A 25,043-nucleotide genomic window follows, 5' to 3' on the forward strand; every position below is an offset into this window, starting at 1 on the left:
CTGATTTCATGCTTTATTGATTATCTTTAAAGCCTGAATCAGGGGGGGGGGGGGGGGGGGGGGGGCGGCAGTGAGAGGGTATCAGCTGGTAAAATGGGCCCTGGCAGGAAGATCAGAGATTCAGTCGCAGGAAGGATAAATACAGATGTGATGTTTGTGATGATGATGATGTCAGTGCTTTGTTTACACATGTTTTATTCAACAATAAGTTTCATAACTGAGTGTTAAATAAATGTGCTAACTTATTGATCAGATCAACAGAAGTAAATTTTGATTTCATTTTCATTTCGTTCTTCGTGCTGAAGAAGAAAGTTGCCTCTTCTGCACACACTCAAATTATCATTTTGCCTTCTAATGTTTCAGGTTTTTGTAGAGACAAAACCTTCCAGTGAAAAGTTTTGCTGCTGCTTGTTAAAAAAATGACGTACGTGCTCCCGATACATTTAGAATAAAGTACACTGTTTCCAGTTTCTATCATTCTGGACTGTAAAGGCTGAATGCTGCATGATATTTGAAATCAACATGAAATCAACCTCTCTATCCAGAACCACTTACCAATTTTCAAGACATGCACTGACACATCGGATATGTCAGCTAACCGGCACGTCACAGGATTACCTATCACATAGTTATCGAGCAAGTTGAAGGCGAGGACGCCCGCCATCAGCCATTGATCGTGCCTGCCAGAGCTGTCCTGCAGGAGATGAGCTGTTACCGTCTGAGAATCTGTTCCAGTTCTGCTTTAACAAGAGCAAATGTTCTTTTTTTGTTCTTTCACGGAAGTCTTCATTAGAAAGTGCTGCATTTCCTGACTTTCTAATTTAGTTTTGCATCCATACGTGATTCCCTCTGCAGACATTTTTATCTCCCATCTGAAGACAAATGTTCTGCTCTTTTACACTTTTCTGATTACTTATATGATGACCTGCTATCACACATACTCCTGCTCCCACTGATTTATTTTTTCAGATTCATACAAATAAGTTTTTTTTCTTAATTGATATTTATAATTGGTGCTCTTTATTTTTAGTTTCCTTCTTCTCGTTCTCCTCGCTCATCCATAATCTGCCTATAAGAAAAAAATCAGTTGCTTTTAGCAGCAACTACAAAGAGTATTTGACTTGATGTTGGGAATCAAGTTGTTTCAGACTGAATAAGGTGGAACTGCCTGCTTCAGAGAACTGACAGAACAAAAACTCGTGTTTTCTTGGGAGGATTTAAGGAATCAAATGTGATCTATTTTTTTTAAATGCCTCCTAAATTTTGCACCACATGATTCTTACCCTCCTTTTTCAACCTTTCCAGGAGTTTGGTGCCAGTTACTCAGCTGTATGTTAGTGTGGATGCCAGCACCAAAGACAGCCTAAAGAAGATTGACCGGCCACTTTTCAAGGATTTCTGGCCGCGCTTCCTGGATAGCCTCAGGGCCCTGGGAGAAAAGGTAAGCTGGGGGTGAACGCTGTGGTTCAGTCTGAAAACAATCTGACTGCTCGGTCAAATTCAACAGGATAAAAATATAATAAAACTGGGGTTATTAAATTATCTGCAGGGTTTTTGAGTAGCATGTCTTTTAACATGTACTTGCTTTTTATTGGACTCTAAATCCAAAAAAGTGAATAAAAATGTTTTTCATACGTTGTTCAGCTTTTTACGCCTGTCCTAAAAATCTTAGTCCCCGGCCCGACCCCACAACATTCCTGATTCACACTGAGGTACAGGAGGTCCAAACGCTGGGCAGTGATAAAGTGGTAGATGTACATTTACAGTTTTCATGAATGCAGGTTATGCTGCTGTTGTAAGTATGACTAACCTGAATGTCACAGCCTTTGATTAAATCTGCAGCTCACAAGCATCACATTATTTAAGTATCCAACTTTCAAAAAAAGTAAAAGTAAAAAATCTGACTTACTGATTTGAAATAAAAGCGAATGATATTAAATTTAGTGGGTTGATGGGTGTTGTTGTAGTAACATTAAACTTGTGCAGTACTGGCCACTTTTAATGGGTTCTGTCTCATCTTGTAAGACTTATTGAAGCAGCTGAAACCACAGAATGAGACGTCTTCTCTCTCCCACCCATTTACATACAATGACAGCAAGATGCCTACAACTGACAGGGAGCACCTGGTCAAGTGTGAAAGGGTGCCTTTTATTTTATCTGTAACATGAATTTGATAAGGCCGCTGTCACCACGATCAGAACGAAAACATCCAGAGGGGTCCCTTTGTCCTGTCGGGGTGATCTGAGCGCTCTTAGCTTTGCAGAACTTTCTGTCGTTTGCAAGAAGAGGGAAAATCCATGATCACAGCCTGCATCTTGCTGCCAGAGTGCTTGTATCAATTTAGTCTGTTTCAGCCAAACAGTATAGAGCTTTGTGAAGCACCAAGTGACCTTGAGACAGACATGTGGTCTACAATGTTACTAAGCAAACCCATTCAGAAAGGATGCAAAGTCTTCTTCTTCGTCTTCTTCTTTGTCTTCTTCTTTGTCTTCTTCTTCTTCTTCACCACCACATTTTAGGTTGCAGCATTGTCCCCTCCCCCCTGGATCATAATGACAAAGCTGAAACATAATGATTCATATTTTCTCTGTTTGTTGTTGCTTTTTTAAACTGATACGTTAGCTCAGTATTTACAGTGCTGAGCAGAAGTCTTGAGTCGGCACTCAGCCAGACGTTCATGAAATGATTTCAGAGTTCTTGAGCGATAGTTCTCTGGGCTTTCTGAAGGATTTTCAAACTCTTTCTTTGGAAGTTAGATGGTTGTATCATTCATTTTTATTCCGATTCTCGTACCTGAACAGGAACTGGACTAAAATCAGTGGCAATGGGTCTTAAGAAGTGATCAAATTTCTGATTCAAATCTTCAGTATGTACAGAGGAGGTGAGGAGAGAGGCCCAACAGTGAGCGTCTGCAGCCATCTGTAAAACACAGTGGAGGCTCTGTCATGGTTTGGGCTGCAGTTCAGCCAGTGATGATGGAGAATTTGATCTACCATGGCTTTTCTCTCACTCTTAGCCTGCAGGCCAAGAAGAGTCCCGGTTACTCCAAACTTCCTCTATTTAGGAATTATTAAGGCCACTGGGCAGCTTCTATAGATCACCTCTAAGATCTAAGATAATGAGAGGCATCTGAACTGAAATACGGTTCTCTAGCAAGCAGTCGTAACACAGATTTTGATATTCGATTCCAGGTTTTAATAATAAATACATTTACAAAAACATTTGAATCATTTTTAGCATGAGACAGCAACGAATTAAAATGTGAAAAATCCTCTCTCAGCAGAGTCTGTGGTGAGCCTGCATCCTCATGGTTAAAGCTTCAGCATGCTGGGACTTATTCATTAGTGCTGCTCAGCCTGAGGTCTTGTTGAGTGCTTGGTTTGAAGCAAACTGCTAGTGATCATTGCACTCTAATTGTATCCAGATCACCAGCTTCACCCGACCACAGCAAGAAAATATGAGTGTGCTATAACTGCACGTCTGATTATTATATAATGAGGATGAGATATAATTAAGTGTTTCAGTGGCTTAACAATAAATGCTAACCACAGCATACACATACATACATATTCATATACAGTATATGATACCTATGGGGACATTGTTAGAAACTAAATGGATGCAGGTCTTCACAGTATAGTGTGTGTGTTCCTTTAATGTGCTAACTCTCCAAGTTCCTGAAGTATAATTAAGCTTAGGCAAGATGTGTGGCAGAAACCTTGGTTCAGCCAGAGAACGGCACTTTCTACCCCAGCGGCACGCTCACTGACCACGCCCTGCAATCTCAGTATTTTGAAAATGTGCACACTGTTCTGTGAAACAGTCGAATCTGCAGACCTCGTCATTACCTATAGGAAACCATAGGTTTTTCACTGGAATCAATTCTGTCATTAAAATGTCGTGTATTGTATTATATTACTTGTTTTTAAAGCGTGATCATTTTAATGCTACTGCGTATGTCCTTTGATCCTTCAGGTGGCAGGGTGGTAAAATGTGAGGCTTATTTCAGGATGGATAAAATGAAAGGAGAGCGCTTCATACGCATTGTGCATATTTTATACATCATTTAACTATGATGTCATTAAGTGAGTTTTTGCATAATATACCATAAGTGTTTTTGCCACAGACGCCGGGGTAATTTAGCGTCGTAGATCGTGTTATTCAGGTCATTCTGGTGGTTGTACCTGTACGTCTGTGCTTGCGTGTGTACACCTCTCTGTGATTAGTCGGCATGTCTGTGTGCAGTGTCCAAAAATAACCTTTTTGTTGCCAGCCCCCCTCCACCCCCTTCACCTCCCTGTTCGTAAGTCTTTATTTCATAGTGGGCTGTCTCTCCATCCCTCCTGAGCGCTTATCCTCTATGCTCTCTGTTTGACAGCTCTCCTCCTCTCCTCCACTTGGCCTCGCTGCCAGTGCACTTGGGATTGATAGAGTTGTGCCTCAGTGTTGGATTTGGAATAGAGACAGCTTGAAATACCTCACCTCCCTGCTTCCACTGGCCAATTATCCCCTTCCCTGTTGGGCTGAAAGGACCTAGTGTTAGAGATAACCTTTCAGTGCAAGAGGGAGATGGAGAGGAAATGAGGGAGAGGGTGCCATCTCTTTTCTCATTCTTGTTTACTTGAGTCTTTGTCATGTTCCATTGTTCCTTGATTCTTTTCTTTTCTATCACTTTGCCAATAATTCATATTCCACTGCTAAACAGCATCTGCATCCTGACTCTACACCACAGAACTGTGAACATATTTGCTACGTTCATGTACCTGGGAAAAATCACCAGATGCAGCTCGGATATTCTCATCCTTGATTTCAGTTCAAAGCCATATATAATTTTTATGTATGTTTAAACATTTAAACCTCCCCAGTGTTAATGCAGGTAGCCTTTGGACTGCTGAGAGAGTTCTAACTCACAGAGGCTTGAATATCCCGAGACCTCTAAATGCATCCTGTGCTTTCAGGCCCAGCATCCGAACAGCAGACCCTTATAAGTGCTGTAAGCTGCAGAGTGGGCTTCTGTAGGTAGACTTGTGACCTGCTGCGTTGGAATTGCTCTGAAGCAGTCATAACAACTGTCAGGGGCCGTAACACAACTTGCCTATATTTCCTGCTTTCAGCACATCTGATGCCTAGTACATCCAGTAGCTTGACAGATGGCATTATGTTAAGATAATGCATTTTAAAATCTTCTTAAATAATTCATCTTGCTTTATTTAAGTGAATATTTTCATAACAAGCAGCTCAGTTTAGGGCCCGTGTGGACCTTTTGTGGCAGCTAGGACTGTGTTATTGTCTTGCTTCAATCTCAGAAGAGAAAAAAAAAAGTCCTAAAATTTAAAGGTGGTTGCCGAAAACAGCATTTCATCTGTGGCGTGCCTTTTTATAATTCTCCCCCCTCTGTTCACATAGCTTATACACACTGAAGCTGAACAGCTGAAGGTGCTGGCAGCAGCTTTGTATTCATTTCACACCGTCCACTATTCACTCACCTGCAGTGCTGCTGGAGGACCAGCATTTTGTGGAGATTTTTGGCAAGTGTTGCATCTGTAGTGCAAAGTATTGTGAATTGAATTTGAAAAGTGCTACACAGTGAAGAATATAACAGGTGTCTTATGTTGCAACACAGGGACAGTAACCATGCCAAGGAGGAAATAAGGTAGCTGACAGGACATCTGTGAGCAGCTGTGTTGCCTACAGAGAACAGATGTTGGTGATGACACACTGTCACAGGAAGTGATCGGAAAAAAGTGGTTACGTTCAAAAGTTTGAGATGAATCATCATTTTTTTATACCAGTGTGTGTGTGTGTGTGTGTGTGTGTGTGTGTGTGCCAGGGGAAAGCACTGCATGCTTGTTCTAACTAATTCAAATGAAGATTCTACACAAAGAAGCTAAAAAACTGTGGATTCAGCTATAAAGATGATTTTTTTTTTTTAGTGTTTTTCAGTATCCAAATATATTATTGCTTCAGAATCTGTTGAGCAGTTCTGAGCTTTGAACACTTTATGCTGCAGGTTTTATAAATTCATACTGACGATACAAGATTGATAATATGACATCTCTTTATTGAATATCATAGATATTCTCACACTTTTGACCTCCTTACATCGCTCCCAAACCTCTGTTTGTTCACGCGCAGAGACAGAGGACGGTGTACAGACTGACACTAGTCAAGGCCTGGAACGTGGAAGAGATGCAGGCGTACTCGGAGCTCATCGCTTTGGGCCAGCCAGACTTCATTGAGGTCAAGGTAGGATTTAGCAACATTATCTCAGCATGTATCATCGTTGTGTTGCTTCTTTAATCTTTTCTTTTTTGTTTTTCCTTGTTTTTTTTCCTCCACTGAGCTTTGATGTTTGTTTTGGTTCTTTTAATATTTGCTCCTCTCTTCATGTCTGTAGCTGAATACAGTTCAGGTGAAACACCTTGCAGATTATAGTATATAGATATGTAGTATAGCATGGTGGTTGTTCATCTAATCGTTTGTAAAACGTTAACAGGTCTTGTCACTCTATAACTTGGATAAATTGTGTACCACATTCACTGACCTTACCCCTGGTCATTTAGCAGGCATGGTATTAATAGTGTGGGAGGGGGCACATGGTGGCAGTATGAGATGCGGTTGTCATAGTGACAAATGTGCAAGTGTCTGTTCATTATTAAGAGCATCACATCAAAGCACGATACGAGTCGTGTTGGCGGTAGAACCGAAATCTGGATCCTGGACGTCTTTCGCCTGTTAGTAGCAGGAAGACTAACAGGCAGCTGGGATGGAGCGTTTCCCTGAAATTGTGTTTATGCTCCAAAAAGCTGCTGTTTTCTCCTGTAGAGGTGAAAAGGTTTGGAGCATACTGAACAGAGGTGCAAGCGAGCAGCCTGCCTGACAGGAGCACCTTTATGGAAGTATGTATGAAAAAAGGCTTTTCTCAGTTGATGATGTAAAAAAATAAAAAATGATTGCTCTCTAATCCCACAGCTTACACCATAAAATCTGTCAGCACACACTTGCAGTGCAGGTTTACTTCATGTTTAATTCATTTTTATTTGCACCACGTTTATACTGCATGAAATATATGCTCCAAAACACAAATCTGTTTTATGTCACATAATGACTCCGCACTGGAAAATATTTGTTTATATCTTCTAGCTCCTGCATTGTGATTTCATTATTTCTTTCGGGGTGTAGTGATTATAAAAGCTCCCCAGTGCATAGATGGAGACAAATGAGGCAGATTTAGTGACTAAACACATGACAGCCACGAACCAGAAGGCCTGCTTCTGCAAGCACGCTGCAGGCATGTAAGACAAACTTTGTCATAAAACTCAGTTTAACAGAGGATGAAATACACTTTTATTAATCAAATGGAAAAAAACCTGATCAATTTACACGCAAGCTTGTGTGTCAAGACACACCTTACATGTGCCTTATCTTCAGTGTCCTGATATGAAGGCAAAAGAAGAGATGCGAGGCTTCCCACAGACAGTTAATATTCATCTTGTGCCTCTCGCTGCACACAGTCCCACATGGGAATGCTTCCACACATCCTCTCATTCATAATCCAGGGTGCAGGCTTTTTAAAGAGTCCGACCACAGCACAGTCTCCACCGGGATCTCACTGCTCACAGCTATTGCAGCTATTACTTTCTTTAACCTTCATTTACCCAGGCTGGGTTTGCTGAACTGAATGGTCTTTCAGTAGCAGCCTGCCCACAGTTACACTGAATCACACCTGGGAGCTGCCTTTTACAAGCAAAGTCTTCTGTGTGAGCCGGCAGCAGAAAAGAGCAAATGGGGGTTAAATGTCTTACTCGAGCATGGGTGAGGGAGGTCAGTAATTAAAGCACTTGTGTGTGAGAGAGAGAGCATAGTTTGAGTGCACTGCACAGTATCTTAGCTGTTCCTAGGACTGTGCTCTTCTGAACAGAGACCTCAGTTTGGGGGTCACTGCTCCGAGTCTTACGATTTCCACAGAGACCACCTTCACCTTCCATGTCTTGGTCTTCCTGATGTTGCCATCACTTTGTACTGCTGCATGTATCACTATGGCTTTCTTCCTCTGCTTGTCCACCACAACTATGCCAATCTGTCCATCCTTCCTTCCTTCACCCATCAGCAGGACTGGTATCTGCTCCTTTGTGGAAGGAGGAACAGGAAGAGCACTGCAGAGCTACAAAATGACCATCAGCAGCCACTGGTGTGAATGTCTCTGAGACAGACTTCATGAGGGTGGCCTGAGGGCCACCGTCCTCTAGTGGGCACTGTGCTCACTGCCCGGCACCGTGGAGTTTGATTGGCATTTGCCATAGAATACCAGAATTGGCAGGTCCACCACTGGTGCCCTGTGCTTTTCACAGATGAGAAGCCGTGGTGAACATTATGCTGCCTGTAACATTGTTAAGCATGATTAGCTTGAAGGGGAGTGATTGATGAGCTGGGGAGACATATCCATGGAGGGACACACAGACCTCTACAGGCTAGGCAACGGCACCCCGACTGCCATCAGGTATCAGGATGAAACCCTTGGAATCATCGTCAGACCCTACGCTGGTGCGGAGGGTCCCGGGGGACCAACCGTCCTGGTGCACCACAGTGCCGGGCCTCATGTGGCGAGAGAGGCGGTATACGTTTCCAAGTTTAAGACTGCCACATCTTCTCAAACCTTGAATCGAAACTCACCAAATGAGCCTAAGATGAAGTACCGTCTTTGTGTCTTCAGAAAATGAAATCCTGAGGCTTTATTCAGGATCTTTTCCTTTTTCAGTGCACACATTTTATTTACTTATTTATTTTAGCTCACTTGTTCTGGCCCACCTGCAGTCACTCCACTGTTGCCCACACTTTGCAGATTCACTTGGGTTCAGATATCATGACTGTGAAGTTTGCAGTCATCAAGGATCGAAGTGTTATCATTTGTTATATTTCACCGTTCATTTACATTTTCAGGTTTTTCATGATTTCTGAGCATACACCAACAATACCTTGTGATGCCAAACATGTTGGATATAACTGAGATCAGGACCATTTACAGTCTTTCCTCTATCAGGAAGCCCTGTCCTGTTTCATTAAGCTGTATGTTCCTGTATTAGACTATATTTCTCAGGTTACAGTAAATTATAGAGTAGAGCAGGGACATATCTGCTCGCTGAGGTATGATGGCATATTTGAGCAGGAGTGAAGCAGGCCTGGTGACACTTACAAAGACAGAAATGTGCCTGTTCTGCTATCTTGGTGCACATTCTTGACTTCTGCCAGCTTCACTGAGAGAATGTGAGATGATGCTTTGCAGCACTCGTGTCCTCTCCCTCTTGATGTTTTGTGTTTCTGCTGTTGCTGAATGTGCAAAAAAAAAAATTTGTCATAAACAACCTGTGCAGGGACACAAGTGTAACAGGGACTGTCAGTAATGCTGCTCTTGACCTGAGCAGCCGATTGATTTAGCTGTTCACACCAGACACTGTAGCACGTCTGGGTGTTATCATTTAGCCAGCATCGCACTATAAGCAGAAAGGCAGGCGAGTGACGATTAGCTCAAGCACTCATTAAGAAGGCATTTAATTTTGTTTTCTTTAGACTCCATCTCTTATGTAACTGTGAAGAACATAATTGTTAATATGACAAAGACCTGCCTGGCATAAGATCAGGTCTGTTTTGTTCTAGTTTTTTTTTTTTTTTTTAACGTTTTGCTCACCAATAGCGAAATTCATCCCTGTGGTTCCACTTTATCCTTCAGATTTCCAAATAAATCAGCTTTTTCTGTATTTGGTTGACAGGCTGGGACGACAAAAGATCATCTGTCAGGTTCTGGCACAGAACTTGGTGAGATGGGCCATCTTTCACCTAAACCGAGCCTTTTAAAGCCTCCATCTTTGACTAATATGTCTTTGGATAGATTAATATGCCTTGCTCTGAGGTTATAATCTGACTCATTTAGAAACCGGGATTGGTTAAGAGCATTAATGTCAAGCTTGTCGAGAGTTCCCAAAGGGACGTGAAATATCCATCACCATAATAACAGTGGAAGATTTTGCAGGGAACAGGAAGTTGCAGGCAGGTAAAGTTGTCAGTTTGGTATGAGCGCGTTAGATTGTAGACGTCATACTTTATGTTGGTTCAGAGGATTGTAAAGATTCAGATTCACAAATGTAGATGAACTTGTCCTTTTTTTTTTTTTAGCTCTCAGCACATCCAGTTTACACTTCTGTGAGTTGTTTCTTTTTTTTACTCTTACCTGATCTTTGTCTCTGCTGTCTAAAGTTATGTAGTGACACACCGATGCTCATTTGAACTTTTCTCCATCCTTTTAATTCTTTTATAGCTTGTTTGACATGTGCTGCAGAGGAAAAAGCATTTTATTTTCCGTGTGTGCAAAAATCCAACCACCTGTGTGGCAATTAAAGGATCCCCATCTGGATCTCCTCTCATTCTTTCTGATACATTATGCAGAGTTTGTTTTGCTTGCCGAGCTTTATTGCTCCTTAAGTAATTAGCACTGCGCTTCAAGCAAGTCTTTGCTGCATGATTGAGTTTATGATGGGCTCCTTTATCAATCCAAGTTGTCCACTGAGACTGACTTTTTTTTTTATGGAAGTTTTCTCACAGGAGTCTGTATTGACCCAACACTACCTGGCATTTTATTATATTGAAGAGAGCAGAACATTAACAAGACAGTGGGGAGCACTGTAGTGGAGAGGAAACCGCCAAACGTGGTCTTCTCATTCACCTTAAAATAATAAGTCTTTTTTCACATTAAATATTTTTGGCTTTCTTCCTCCAATATATTTGCATCTATTTTCTTTAATGAAAGCAAAACACATCAAAAGTTTGCATGACAGTTTTTCATGCCTGAGCTCCGTGCTGAGTGTATAAACATGGCAGCCAATAAAAGCACACTCTCAGATCTCTGTAGGACCATACGCGAGACCAGCAGTGACATTGTAACCAGAGACCATGAAAAGGTAATGAAATTCTGCACTGTTATCCTTACCTCAGCTCTGAGGCTAGCATTTGAAGTGACTACCAAAGGGACTGAAGGACACGATGAGGTGGTAAATACGTTACGGTGTTATGCACATAACCAGAGCCTGGAATAACCTGTAACCATCAGCTCCAAGGTGACGCATGATGAGCAAATGCTTTATATGTGGCGTTGAGACTGTCACGTGCACGCCTGTGTTGAAAATAATAAAACTGTTTCCATGTTATCAATATAGCTGCACAGTGGTGCAGTGGTTAGCACTGTTGCTGTATACCAAGATGGTTCATAATATGGGAAATATATACATATATAAATACGAGAAATTCTTAACTTCTCCAACACTAGTTTGAGCCCTGCTTCCTCACAAACACAGCCACACTCTGTGGTAATTGTGACAGTGGTGTTTCATTGCTCTATTCAGTGCCCGCATTTGTCCAATATCCACTTGTACATTTGTAATTGTATAAAGACAGATAGATAGATATATAATTTCGGTCTCTCAAAGTCTGACCTTCAGATCTTTGAGAATCACGGTGAAATCTCTGCCTCATCCTAACAGTTAATAATTTAAGCTGTGTCTCTCACAGGTCGGTCTCAGGGTGAACTCTCCCTCACACTGTAAAATCTTTATCTGTTCTCCCTTAATTATCTTCTCTGTCACCCTCTTATCTTCCCGTCCTCCTCTTCCCCTGTTCCTGCGATGAAGAGTATATCGTCCCTTACAGAGCAGATAAACTCCTCTGGCGGCTTGCAGCTATGGGCAAGATATCGACTTTAGCATCATGAGCCCAGTAATTAGTACATCTCAGGATGGATTAGTGACAGCATGATGGAGAGAATTGCTTTGTCATCATATCACCAGCTCTCAAATTAGCTTTCACTGCTGACTGATGGGCCTGCTCGGGCATTAGTAGGATAGTCCCCTTTAAATGGCTTTAGTAGTTATAGTAATGTGAACTCTTATTTTCATAGATTTACAGTGTTGTGCAAAAGTCTTGAGCCACCCTTCACTTCTTTATATTTGGCTGGGAAAATGGGAATTATTGAAACACATGTAGACATACACGGAGATGCGTATAAGGCAAAGACTGAGTTTGTACAGTTCTAACAAGCTTTGGTATGATCACCTTTATTCTTCAACAATGACTCTTGTCTAGTTTCCTCTTTTTTTTCAGGACACAGTGCACACCTTGCCAAGATATGCCATTTTAGCCTGATAGGTCTTTGCACCTTGTTGGTGCAGTTTTATACCTGTGAAACTTTGTCTTTGGTATTTGTTATAACTGGAATCAAATTGTGTGTTTTTACTCAAAATGAGTGAAAAAGCAGCCAGTGTGCAAAGAAAAATGTTGGAATAACTTCAAAAACCCGGAAGAACTGTCGCTCAAGACCACATTAAAAAACACACACAGAACACAAGAAGGTCTCATTTAAACTTAGAGCTGAAGAAGTTGACTGCAGAAGTCTGTGGATCAGACTGAGATTACAGGCAGCAGACGTAAACACTGTAAATAAAGTAGAGGTGGGACACTTTATGACATTGTTACTGTAATTATGATTGTAAACATTTAGAAACTGAAAAAATCTGTCTAAAGTTGACTTAATTGCCATCACATGACATTTTTTTCAATAGTTGTTGAGCCATCAGAACAGCTTCAGTGCTGTGTGTGTGTGTGTGTGTGTGTGTGTGTGTGTGTGTGTGTGTGTGTGTGTGTGTGTGTGTGTGTGTGTGTGTGTGTGTGTGTGTGTGTGTATAGCGTGCATTAATTAAGATGAATTGTGGATCTTTAAGAATGATGAATTGCATCCCGGTGTGCGTGTCCACCATCACCAGCAGCAGCATTATTGACCCATTAATTACTAGTTCAGCCTGTATGGTTTACCATCCTCTGTTCAGTTGTCCAGTGTGTGATTTATCATCTCAGTGCAGCATTGATACCACGTACCTGCCACAGTCTCTGGATTACAGAGACAGACTGAGGGAAGAGTTAGGCCAGCGTGGAAGCGTACTGAGATGCATTTGGTGAAAGCACACAGGGATGTGCTGCGCAGTGTGAGTGAGGCCTCAATGATCAACATTCATGATTTCCATTAAAGGTGAAAGACATAGATTATTTGACCCTTATTCTTTAGCTCCATTTCTCCCACTCAGTATACTTTATTCATTTCTACCACATATCTCAAAGATCTGTCCCCATCTCTTCCTATTACACTCTCCTCCTGCCCAGGCCCCTTCCCAATGATTTATACGGAGTCCTGAATGGTTGATCTTTATTCAGCAGGCCTCCGGGCAAGGCTGATAACTCCAAGGTCTCCCATCAATTCTGTACAACGTTCCCACTGTGCTTGCCCTCAGCCACCCAGTTCCTGTCTCTCCAAACCCAACACAAAGAAATTTTGCACTCAGTATTAACTTTTTGGTGCAGTGAATTTGCAATCAGCCCTACAAGACACGTGAGGTCAGATTATGGTCACGAATGGCTGCAGCTCACAGCTGGCTTCACAGGTCGCCTACCTACAGCTTCTCAGTTGATTCTGTGGATTTTTTTTTTAAATGGTGAAGCATCAGCTGTTTTAACTTCCCAGGACATCATTTCTTCAGTGGTCGGAGTCAAAGAGATTATTTGTAGAAGCCAAATTAGTACTCAAGGCTTTTTCTTTGGGTCCTACTTAACTACATAGACTCTAAAAGATAGGATTCAAATTTTTAAACAGTAAAAAATGAGCTCGCAGGAGAATTTTTAAATAATAGATGGGCATCTGATGTAAAAAATCTGTGCCAAATCAAAAATGCAGATCCATCTTCTGTGGTGACCCCTTGTGAGGAGCTGAAGCGAGCAGCCAGCAGAAGCTTTTAGTGAGACCTGCTATGATGCGTGGTTTGTAGATGGCGGCACGAACAGGAAAACAGGAAGCCGAGCTGCAAAGACACAGGGATGAGATGGTTTGTGCAGAGGAGGGAGAGTGGATATACTGGACAAAGGATGTTGAAGATGGAGCTGCCAGGCAGGAGGAAAAGAGGAAGACCTCAGAGGAGGTTCATGGATGCAGAGAAAGAGGACGTGCAGAGGGTTGGTGTGACAGAGGAGGATGCTGGGATAGGATGAGATGGAGGCAGCTGAAAAGAGAAGAGAGAATTTAAATAATGACATCTGTGAAATATTTACGATTATTTATCATACTTGAGGAACACTGTAAAACGTGACTCAGCTCATTCTCTTCAGTCTTTAACATTAAATCCTGCTCAGGTGTGAGTTACACTGATGTCTTAGAACACATTTGTGGCTAATGGAGTGTTTGTCTTTAGGTATTAACATTTATTAGGTTCACTGGCTGTCTCTAAACCTTATAAGAAACATTAAAATTATTATGAATCACTTTTACTTTTTTATTAGTTAAAGTTTATGCAGTTAGTCATCACAGGAGCATAAACCTGTAGGACTTACAATAAGCGGTGGCTGGTTGGGTCAGTCTGCTCACACATCTATCGTTGCATTTATAGCAAATGCTGTTTTCCTTCTATTTTTGCAGAGTGTGCAATAATCAGAGCCAAAAAAGGAAATGGATTTGTACTTGGAGATTATTTTTACCATGTTCACAAACATTTGTTGGTGCAGGCCTACAGATACATAAACACATGCTCTTGTTTTTCCTCTGTGAGACATACCTGTGTGAGGATCAGACGCTGTTCCTGGCCAGCAGATCAGAGAATTACGGTAGCACAGCTGCTGCCTTGGCTCGAGTACAGCTCGCTGGCGTGCAGGTGGTCTGTGTGCACATACTTGGATGGATATCTTTGTGAGGACCATTCAGACTCGTGGCAGTGGGGACATTTTTTTGTAGGTCCTTTTCCTAAATCAGATTTGATTTAGGGTTAAATTTAAGATTTGGAGTCGGGTTTTGGTTAGTTTGGTTGAGGTTAGACAGTTATGATGGCTGAGTTTTTTTTTCTATGGCTCTAGGCTATGCAGAATATATGCATGTTTGCATTTACACAGTTTGAAACTTGGTGAGAAAATGTTGGCACAAGAACAGTTTTAATTTATTCATGTTTGCATCAAAGGGAAAACTGCAAATAAGAGTCTGAAGCAAAGCATTTGTATGGCTTTGGTTCCATAGTTAGAAAACAGCTGCCTAGTCTACAAGCATAAACTGCATTGCTTATTATTCAGGACAGCCTCTACACTATAATTCAGCACAGTTGTACATATTGCAAAAAAAGCAGAAACCTCGGAGAATGAAGAAAACCACAGAGACGCTGCTGCTTTGGCTCTTTGCTGTTCATGACTTTAAGAGTTCTCTGATGCAAAGCCGTGTGAGCAGTCCATGTTCTGCTCTGTGCAAAGATTTCAACAGTTATGTATATAAATATTGTGCGCTGTGGATTCTTTGCTCTATGCAAACCATATTAAATGGTTTTAGGTAACATCTTGCACCTGACTCTTTACAGTTTCTGTCATGTCTATAATCATAATACATCTGAGTCCCCTTTTTTGCAATTATATGGGACAGTTTTTCTGAAAGTCTTGCTCATATTTGAGTAAGTACTAATGCAAACATTAGTTAAACCCTAATGTCTGCCCTGATCTCTTCCTCTGCTCTGCATGTGAGGCTCTAAGAGGCTGAAGATTCAAAGATTCAAGCCCCTGCAAATCAGTTGTGTCTGTGACCTCAACAATGACTTTGGTGTGAAGCCTCTAACAGTGAGAGCAAGTTGTTAACACAAAGGACCGTCTGGCTTAATGGTCTTTGTCTCTGGTGATGGCTTTAAATACAGTAAACTGTGACCTACGGAACAGCTTGACCCATGCAATAATTAAGAAGCTCGAGCTTAGGTCATAATACTTGAGTCTATGATGGCCCCCACAGACTTAATGATAAATGTAATTGCTGATGGAGGTCTTATGTCGGAGGGCATGGGTTTTTAGTCTGCAGCAGGGCTGTTCTCTTCCCCTGCGCCTCTCCCTCCTCATCACTTGTTACTGCAGTACACTATTAATCAGCATTCAGCCTGCTGTTTCCATTGATTTTAGTGGCCAAGGCCAGATTCTTTTTCACTTCGATTTGTCTCACCAGCCAAATGGTAATTATGTGTCAACTCCGAGGTTTGCTAGTGATAACCAGTTGCTGCTGCGTGTCAAGTCTGTCGCACCAAATGAACATTAGCTAGACAGAGAAACATCGGGGTCAAATGAATGATAAAACTCACTAAATAAAGAGTCATTGATCAGCTGTCAGTCACTGTCCTCATGGAGCCAAACGCAGGAACTGGGTGCAGCTTGATGAGACTCGGTCACAGCGGATGTTCTGTGGTTGCGTTGGCTCTGAGTTTACAGCCGTTGTCCTGCTAGATCGGGGATCCTCAAATCCAGGCCTCGAGAGCCGGTGTCCTGCAGGTTTTAGATGTGTCCCTGATCCAACACACCTGAGTCAAATATAGAAGTCATTAGCAGGACTCTGGAGAACTTGACTGCATACTGAGGAGGTCGTTCAGCCATTTGACTCAGGTGTGTTGGATCAGGGACACATCTAAAACCTGCAGGACACCGGCCCTCGAGGCCTGGAGTTGGAGATGATGATGTCATCCAAGGAGTTTTACATGTGTGGATGTGAGAACACGAAGGGTTCCTGTGTCGCCCTGTATTCATCAGTGAAGAAACGAAATAGGAAGCGATTTGGTTCATGAGCTGTTTGCCGTTTTTCTGATAAAAGGCTGTTTCTCATCAGTTCACAGAACTTTGTCTCCAAACCTGACTGCTTTCTTTTTTATGTGTTTGTGAACTTCAGTCTGTAGCTTTTCATTTTTTGACTTTCAGCAGAGATTTTCATTCTGTGGTGAGTCTCCTCAGGTTAAACTTTTGGTCTGCTTTGGCTCGCTGAGGAAGAGAATTGTACGCTAAAGAATTTCCAGCAATAATGTTGTTCTGTTTTCTCAGGAAAGTATTTGATCTCATCCTACAGTGTCTCACACGTTATTGGTTACTGGCACATACTTGAAAACCATACCTGTCCACAGTATCCAAAGTAAATGTTTAAGAGTCTGCATTTTCCAGTCTTGGATGTTTCACACTCAGTACTTTTCAGTATTGATGCTTTAATGAAAGCAAGAATATTTGCTTTTGATTGTTTATTTTCCAACCCTAAAATATCATGTTTCTCAGAAAATCTATTCATGTATTAAAAAAAGAAAGAAAAGAAGTAAAGTGGAGGTACTGCAGTGCTCTGTAATGGAGGAGGTGAACGAGGCCTTTGGGCCATTTTGCAATGTTAAAGTTACTGATTCAGATACGATCTCAATTGTAACTGCTTCTTCCTCTGCTCAGCATCTCAAACAGCCTCTGTGAATGCTGGCCTTGTAGTTTGTGTGATCGTGCTGACAGACAAACAGCACTGAAACATACGTCTGTCAATCAATCGAGTGAGGCCTTTGTATGGAGACAAAAGGCTGTGTGCAGGAACCTTTTGTCCTTGTTTTGCATGGTTTCTCTTTTCTGTATTTTTGGGGTAAAAATAAATTTTTAAAAAAAACAACAAAAAAAAAAACTGTAAATCTTTTTTTTTCTGTCATTAATTTCTGATTGTGTGCTCTTGTGTCTCCAGGGTGTGACATACTGCGGGGAGAGCTCTGCCAGCAGTCTGACCATGGCAAACGTTCCCTGGCACCAGGAAGTGGTCGCCTTCGTTCAGCAGCTGGCTGACATGTTGCCCGAGTATGAGATTGCCTGCGAGCACGAGCACTCAAACTGTTTGCTCATTGCACACACCAAGGTAAGAGCTCAGCCTCAGAGGTGCATACAAAGCTACAGGATTTAAGCAGACCTGAAGTCTGACAGTGAACCATGAAACTTAAACTACTGTATGCATAACTTAAAGTAAACTGTATCCTGCTTAAAGCATGTTCAGTCTCCACAGAAACTGAGCTTCCCTTTGTAAAATATTGCTTTGCAGTATTACAGAGCATCAGTTCACTGAAGAGATTAAAGAAAGAGTAGAACTCAGAGACGAGACTCCATTAAAAAAAACTGCTTTGAACTTCAGATGTAAGATATGTTATCATCAGGTGATGCCGTCAAGGTGCATAAGGCATAGATATCAAAAAGGATCATTAACATTAAAGACGTGCAGCTTAATGGCTGCTTTTTTTTCCCTGTAGCTCACTGCAGACTCCAAGTTTTCAAATTGTTATTTTGATTTTTATTTGTTTCATAATTTATAGTTTGGTCTGCCCTCTTTTCAAAATATCCCACCATCAGGGGGCTTTTACTTTGACAGAAGCAAACGTGCTAGAACGTACCACTCAGTGTCGGGTTCTGACGCGGCAGCTGTCCGGCAGTAATTAATGAAGGATGACTCAAGACAGCCAACAAGGCACCCGCACCGGCCCATAATATAAACACATACACTCATAGTAGAAACTCTGTTTTAGGAGTACCGGTACTCCTTATCCTCTTGAGGCTAGTCTTCAGTTTACTAGGGAGCATAAAGCCTGGACTTTGGAGCGATGAAAAAAGGTCATCTGGTGTCATAAGTTCAGATTTATTCTGTTCCAGCACGATGGGCACATCAAGGTAAGAAGAGAGGTGGATAAAGTGATGAGGCGTGGGCGTGTCACAATGCCAGGATGTGAAACAGTGGTCCAGGGAACAGGAGACAACGTTTTCACACATGGATTAGCCCCCGCAGAGTCCAGAATTTAAGACTTGACACAGCAGTCCAACTGTCCCATCATCAGTACTGGGTCATGGTGACAAATGAATGCAACTCTGGATAGAAATAAATATTGTCTGAGCTTCTTGAAACTATGCCACAGATTGTTATTAATCTCATCAACTTGTGGGGTGGGACTAACTTGTCAGATAGCAATGAGGAGCAATGTAACATTAGCGACACATTATTAGGTCTGGAAAGTCTTGTGAGCCCTGTGGCTTATGTTATTATCATTATGTTTCTAATGTTGTAGAAAGCAATGCATAAATTACGCTGCCATTCTGAGACATTGACTTGTAGGAGACCCTGTACATTTTTATCTTTGCTCTTCTTTGGAATCACATTATGGCCACAAATATTTATTAAAACTATTTGAAGTAGAAGTTGTTGTACTTCAAATAGTTAGGAAATGTTAGGATGTTAAATTCTTACTCATAATGGTGAATATGTTAAATGATTTATGAACATTAACGTTGTCATTCTGTTCTCAGATTCTGAGATATTTATTCTAAAAGGTGATTTGGCTTCATACAGATAAACATAGATATACAAATACACAGGAGATATTATGTGTTTGTGTCACGTTATCTTTCTCTCATCAACACAAACTCAGCTGTGCCCATTTAAGTAACCACTTTATAAATGACTGTTTTTACCTAACCAGAGACACACAGGTAAATATTTACACAGAAAGAACTGAAGGTTCTAGTTTGCATTAAATTTTTATTTTACTCACATGAATCCTGTGCAAACACGGGAAAAACATGCAAACTGCACACCTGAGTCAGTTTACAGTGATTTGCAAATCATGTTTATTTTATTCAGACTAAAACGTAGAAAACACATTTAAAAAAGCTGCCTTTTCAGGAAGTGACAGGAGATTACCTTCAAACACGTGCACGTGTGTGTTGTGCACTGTAACGCAGCCCATCAGTGTGTTGACTCAGGAACAGCCTTTTATTGTTGTTTTTATCCACCCCATCAAATCCAGAGTAGTTGGTATGAATTCACATGTATGAGAGATGATGATAATCCTGCCTCTGGATATACCAGAGCACCAGTTTAAAGCCAGCACCTGGCTTAGGTGGATCTCTGCAGCGCTCTCCAAGGTACCTGAAGTTAGAGTCAAATTATTGGTTTTGCTACTTTAAACATTTTAATTTCTCATGAAAACATAACAGCGAGACCAGCCATGTGTTGCTTTTTATGCTGTTTCACAGTTAACTGTAAATTGATGTGTGATTCATGGAGGTCACTGTGTAGATGTGTTTATCAAAATCAGTACGCAATCACAACCCGGTGCAGCGGTGTCACACTGTAACCGGAGCACCTGCATAGACCAAAGTAAAGAGGGAAATGAGAATAAAATAAAAATTTAATGCAAACTAGAACCTTCAGTTCTTTCTGTGTAAATATTTACCCGTGTGTCTCTGGGCATTCATCAATAATCCAGCAGACTGAAGGCATTTTTAGGTTCCTCTTGTGAATGAGTCTGTTTGGCTTACGTGTCTTCGGGGGTCTGAAAATCTTTGTGTGGCAGGAAGAGGAATCAGAATATGAATTCCTTCAGGTTTTATGTCAACTTATATAACAGCAGAGTTTATTATGCATCACAGGGAAGCACATCAGTCTCACTTTGTGGCTGTGTGTATATATGTGTGTCTGGTTCTCTATAGCAACTAGCAGTAGATCCTCCTTGCAATGACACATCATCATCATTAGTTACTTTTGAAGCAATTGGTGGGCATTTCTCTCTCTTTGAATCCCTCATTTGACTTTCCCTGCCAGCCTTTTCTCTCTTCTCTCCTTCCCTTCCCCCATCTTTTCTCAGTTATTCTCCGTCTGCTTTCATCCATCTCGGTTTCATCTCTGTAAGAGTGTGGTGCAACGACAAAAACTGTCGAAACACAAATCAGCCTCGTCTTTCTAAAAGACTCCATCACCTGACTACAGCAGGTGCTGTCAGCAGACTGCTCGGTTTTTGTTTCAAAGTCTAAATGAAGTCATTCCTTTTGAAGTCAAACCTTACATCATATGTGTGATCATTTATTATAAATGTAGGGAACAAAAACATCCATGAGTCCCTTCACAGAGATGCAGTCGTCTCAGAGTCAGTCAGTCAGAGCTTTGTCAGACAGTTTAGTCTCTGAGCTGAAAACAGGGAGACCTCTTATTACAGAGCAGGAGCAAACATGTTAGTCAATGATGATTGTCAGCACTAGCTTCATGATCACACCACATATGGAAATTAGGTCTAATTTTGTTGTTTCATCATGAAACTTATCGTTTACACTATATTGGGTTTTGTTTGTTTGTTTGTTTCATTTTGTATTGTTTGTTTACTTTGACAAATTCTACCAGCTCCTCCACAGAGTACGGCTCCTCCTGGATAGTTGATTCTGCCTCTGGTGGTTTTGCACCGGTTTAATTCCGGTTCTGTAGTCTGGACGTTCCCGTCGTCCGTCTCTCAGAGTGGGATATTTTAGCCGTCTCCCCTGAAGCTGTCATTTGATGGCTTTTAATGAAGTTTTTCCACACTGGGCTGTATAAGGCACCCAGCACGGCAGTGTGTTGGTAATCTGGAGGTGCAGAGCTTGCTTTGTTTCTCATGTCGTTGCTCCTTTAGCTGCACCGTGAAGACTGAAGCCTTAATAGACAAAATACTTTGTAGTCAAGTGTTGTTCCCTGCAGCCATTATTGCTGCGTCTCACACATTTTTGGTCTTTTTCCCCACATTTCTTCAAGCCAGCTTTTTAACATCTTAGAGTCTGACATGTGCGTAGCTTCATTAATAACGGGCTATGTGCAGCTGACTTTTTGCAGGACTGCACACACGTGCCTCTCTGTTTGCCTCCCTCTTCATAGTCAAAGAGCCGCATGGATCCAACATAATTTGACACTATTGTTTTCCCCTCTATTGAGCACAGTAGAAATCTCATTTACAGAGTTTACTGTGTCTCCATTTGGTTGTAATCCTTAAACAGAAGATTGAATGGTCTTCCATCCATTTGCAGTGACAGTGTGTGTGAAGGTAAGGTACTCCTCAGTGGTCGTGTGACAGGTAATGCTGCTCAGTGGCGTGTTCTCACATGAAGCCACCTCCGTTGCTGCCTTGTTCTCCTCTAAGGCAGCACAGCTTTGCTTTCACAGACAAAGTAATTGTTTACCGAGATGCCGCTAAACAAATATTGTCCTTTTTCACTGCCGCAGCATTAACTCCCAACAGGCGATACTCTCATTATTTATAGCCTTCCAAGGCTTATTAGAAATGCAGCAAGCAGATTTCCTCTAGTGGCCGAGGGTCATCTATAGGCTGTGTTCAAATGCTTAGTGCCATTCTCCCTCAGTGAGGCATCGTCAAGTGGTCAGATCAATGACCCCCCCCCCCCCCCTCCGTGGTAGGAGCAGTTTGATGCCCAAGTGCACTCATGGGGGGTCATGCTAATGCAGCGCTGAACCTGAAATGGATTTAAAATGCTGAGTGCTAAAGCACAGTATTTGTCCCTGATGACAACATGGTGACATTTTGCATCCAGTTACAGCATGTCAAAAAGTTTAAGTCTTCAAGGACCGCTTTAACTTTGCTGGGTAAACTTCAGAGAAGTTTGGTTTATATAACGCGTGCTTCCTTCTTTGCCTGCCCTCCATTTCCTTTCAGTCTTTCCCACCTTTGTTGATAACAAGGAAAACATGGTATCGTATCACACAGAGAGCACTGTTGCATGCTGGGAAAGTGCAGGTCACACTCTTCACCCACTGTGCTCGTCAGGGGAAACAGGCAGGCTGAGCGAATGATGTTGGAGGCTCTTCCCTCACTGTCAAACACACAAGCTGTTCTCTCCCTGGTAGTTAGTGTGCTACACACACACACACACACACACACACACACACACACACACACACACACACACATACACTGTTTTTAGCTCCATGCCCCCCTGTCCATTTATCTCTGCTCCTTTTTTCCTCTTTAGTGAGATGGATGGCAAATTTGGTGATGAAGAAAGAAGCAGTGATTGATAAAACATGTGGTGGGATTGGAGGGGAGGCGGTGGAGTTTATGAATCCCACCATTTAAAGAAAGGCTCAACTTGCAGCCAGTGTTGAATGTAGAGGAAGAAGCTCTTAAATCATCTTTCACACATGGTACCAGGTGGCTGTAATAATCCAAATTTTAAAGATGATATGCTTTATCTAGGCTAAAACCTTTGTTTGTTAAGCTTCTTTCTTTCACTGTTATTTTTTTTTGTGGGTTAAATCTTCAGCTGGATTAGGGATGATTTCAAGATTAATCTCCTAAATTAATATTGAATTGCAAACAGCCTTAGTAACAGATTTGCCAAAGCGTCCAGTTTCCACTGACACATCCATAAACTCGACCCGGATTGCTGATTCTTGCTCATCTACAACCTCATTTTTCTGTCTTTTCATTTCTGTGGTTTTAGTTCAAGGTGGACGGCGAGTGGTGGACGTGGATCGACTATGAACGTTTTCAGGAACTCGTCCAGGCTTACGATGAGAGCGGAGGACAGCAGAGCTTCTCTGCTTTGGACTACATGGCCAAGACTCCCAGCTGGGCGCTGTTCGGAGCCCAAGAGCAAGGTTTTGACCCTGCTGAGACACGTTTCCAACGACGCAACAAAAGCAAAGACATCACAGGATGTTGATTGATGAGAGGGAAAAACAGAGAGATACCTGAGAATTTAGGCTTTGTTGTTTTTAATGCTATCCTCCTGGAGCTTCACTGGTGGGTGGGTGTGTGTGTCCACAGCTGACGCCCTCCTCATGTGGACTTTCTACCTTGTTTAATTTCTCTGATATTTGATTTATTTAGGCATCAGCCAAAGACCAGAAGAAATTCCCTCACTCTTATTTTCTGGAAGTTTCCCTCCATATTGATATAGTTGCTTCTTTTACTTAATACATGTGCCTGCATCTTTAATTCACCCACTTTTTGAATGCATCGTTATAAATGTCATTGATCCCTTTAAGAATGCAGTGGCAATATTTTCCATTGTTGCAGCCACTGCTAGGTTCAGCTTTATCTCCAGCTTCATTTCTAATGCTTGTAAATCCAGATTCTAATGCTGCAACTGCACAACACAGGACAAGCCTGGCATGTGAGGAATATTGTGCCTATATTTCTCCTCATGTTGTCCTTGGGAGCTCCACATCTTTCCCAGGCACCTTTGCTCCTCCTCCTACTCATTCGGACTCTGGTTGTTTTTTCTTAGAAGTGAAAGACTCGAGCAGTGAGAGCGGAGCGTCGAGGCTGCCTTTTTGCAGCACAGGCTTCTTAATGCTTTTTTCTTGCAATGTTATGTCCGTATGTTGTACTGTCTCTCCTCTCTGTCAGCTTTGCCTGGTTTCAGTTCTCCATAACTGGATGGAAGAAAATGTAGCTTGGGTCTATCTTTCAGACAGGTATGATGTGAATTACTAAAGGCAATATTTAAAAAATAAGACCTGTGTATTTCAGTCTTTTGTGGTCATTTAAGGGAATCTAGTCTCACAGAAAGGGTTAAATGTTTCATATAATAAAGCAGGTAAAGGTGTGTCACTATTTTGAATCTCATTTTAAGAAAGAAAACATTAAAATCACCAAATTCAACAACAGCATGAAGTCCTGTATCATTACTGAATCTCAGTTTACACAACACTGGGCACAGAGATAAACCAGAATAAGGCTCAAGTTATGTGCACCATCTTATCTTCAGCATGTCAGAACAATGCAGAAGCTGCAGTGGTCCTGAGAGGTCAGACACACTCCAACTGAGGAAAGCACCAGCAAAAATGCTGCAAAAGCACATAAAGCACAACAGAAATGTTTCTGGGGAAACAACGATGTGACGAGACGGCTGCTAAAGTGAGAGCCTAACAGCAACACGTCATGTTCAGCGGCTTAAACGCACAAACATTCCTTTGAAAATAGTCAGCTACAAAGACTGGCCTGCAAATGAGTGAAAAAGCAGCCAATGTCCAAAGAAAAATGTTTGCAAACCTTCAGAAAGCCTGGAGAACTATTTTAAGACCACTTTAAAAAAAAGAAATGACTCTTTGGAAGGAAAATATAAAAATATGGGGGTGGCTCGAGACTTCTGCAGAGTGCTGTAATTCTAGTCTGCGAGCTAACAATAACACAGCAAAGTACATAAAACTCAAAAATGTGTTCAGCTGTTCAGAAATTATTTCCAAAATCTAATGTCTGTTTTTTATCCCATGTGGAAAAATATATGAATTATGAGTACATAAATATGGAGTTATGGCTGAAAACTGCAAAACACATCAATTCATACAGTTTTTGGGGAGGATTTGTAGTATTCTTACATTTTTAAGATATGGCCACGTGCATATGATTGTGATT

General features: G+C 41.6%; 1 protein-coding gene across 2 annotated transcripts in view; it reads left to right on the plus strand.

The window, feature by feature from the left end:
• Positions 1-24,142, plus strand: part of tyw1 (tRNA-yW synthesizing protein 1 homolog (S. cerevisiae)) — a 49,197-nt gene extending 25,055 nt beyond the window's left edge. Inside the window, exons 13-17 of one of the 2 annotated variants that reach the window (XM_030745303.1) lie at positions 1,306-1,441; positions 6,136-6,246; positions 17,573-17,740; positions 23,125-23,395; positions 23,632-24,142. In XM_030745303.1, the coding sequence (XP_030601163.1) occupies positions 1,306-1,441; positions 6,136-6,246; positions 17,573-17,740; positions 23,125-23,346 (637 nt within the window). In that variant the 3' untranslated portion in view covers positions 23,347-23,395; positions 23,632-24,142. Of the gene's footprint in view, positions 1-1,305; positions 1,442-6,135; positions 6,247-17,572; positions 17,741-23,124 lie in introns of both variants that reach the window. The other variant, XM_030745302.1, reaches the window with a different exon arrangement.
• Positions 24,143-25,043: the final 901 nt, after the last annotated feature.

This window comes from Archocentrus centrarchus, chromosome 13, assembly GCF_007364275.1.
Source record: "Archocentrus centrarchus isolate MPI-CPG fArcCen1 chromosome 13, fArcCen1, whole genome shotgun sequence".
NCBI lineage: Eukaryota > Metazoa > Chordata > Actinopteri > Cichliformes > Cichlidae > Archocentrus > Archocentrus centrarchus.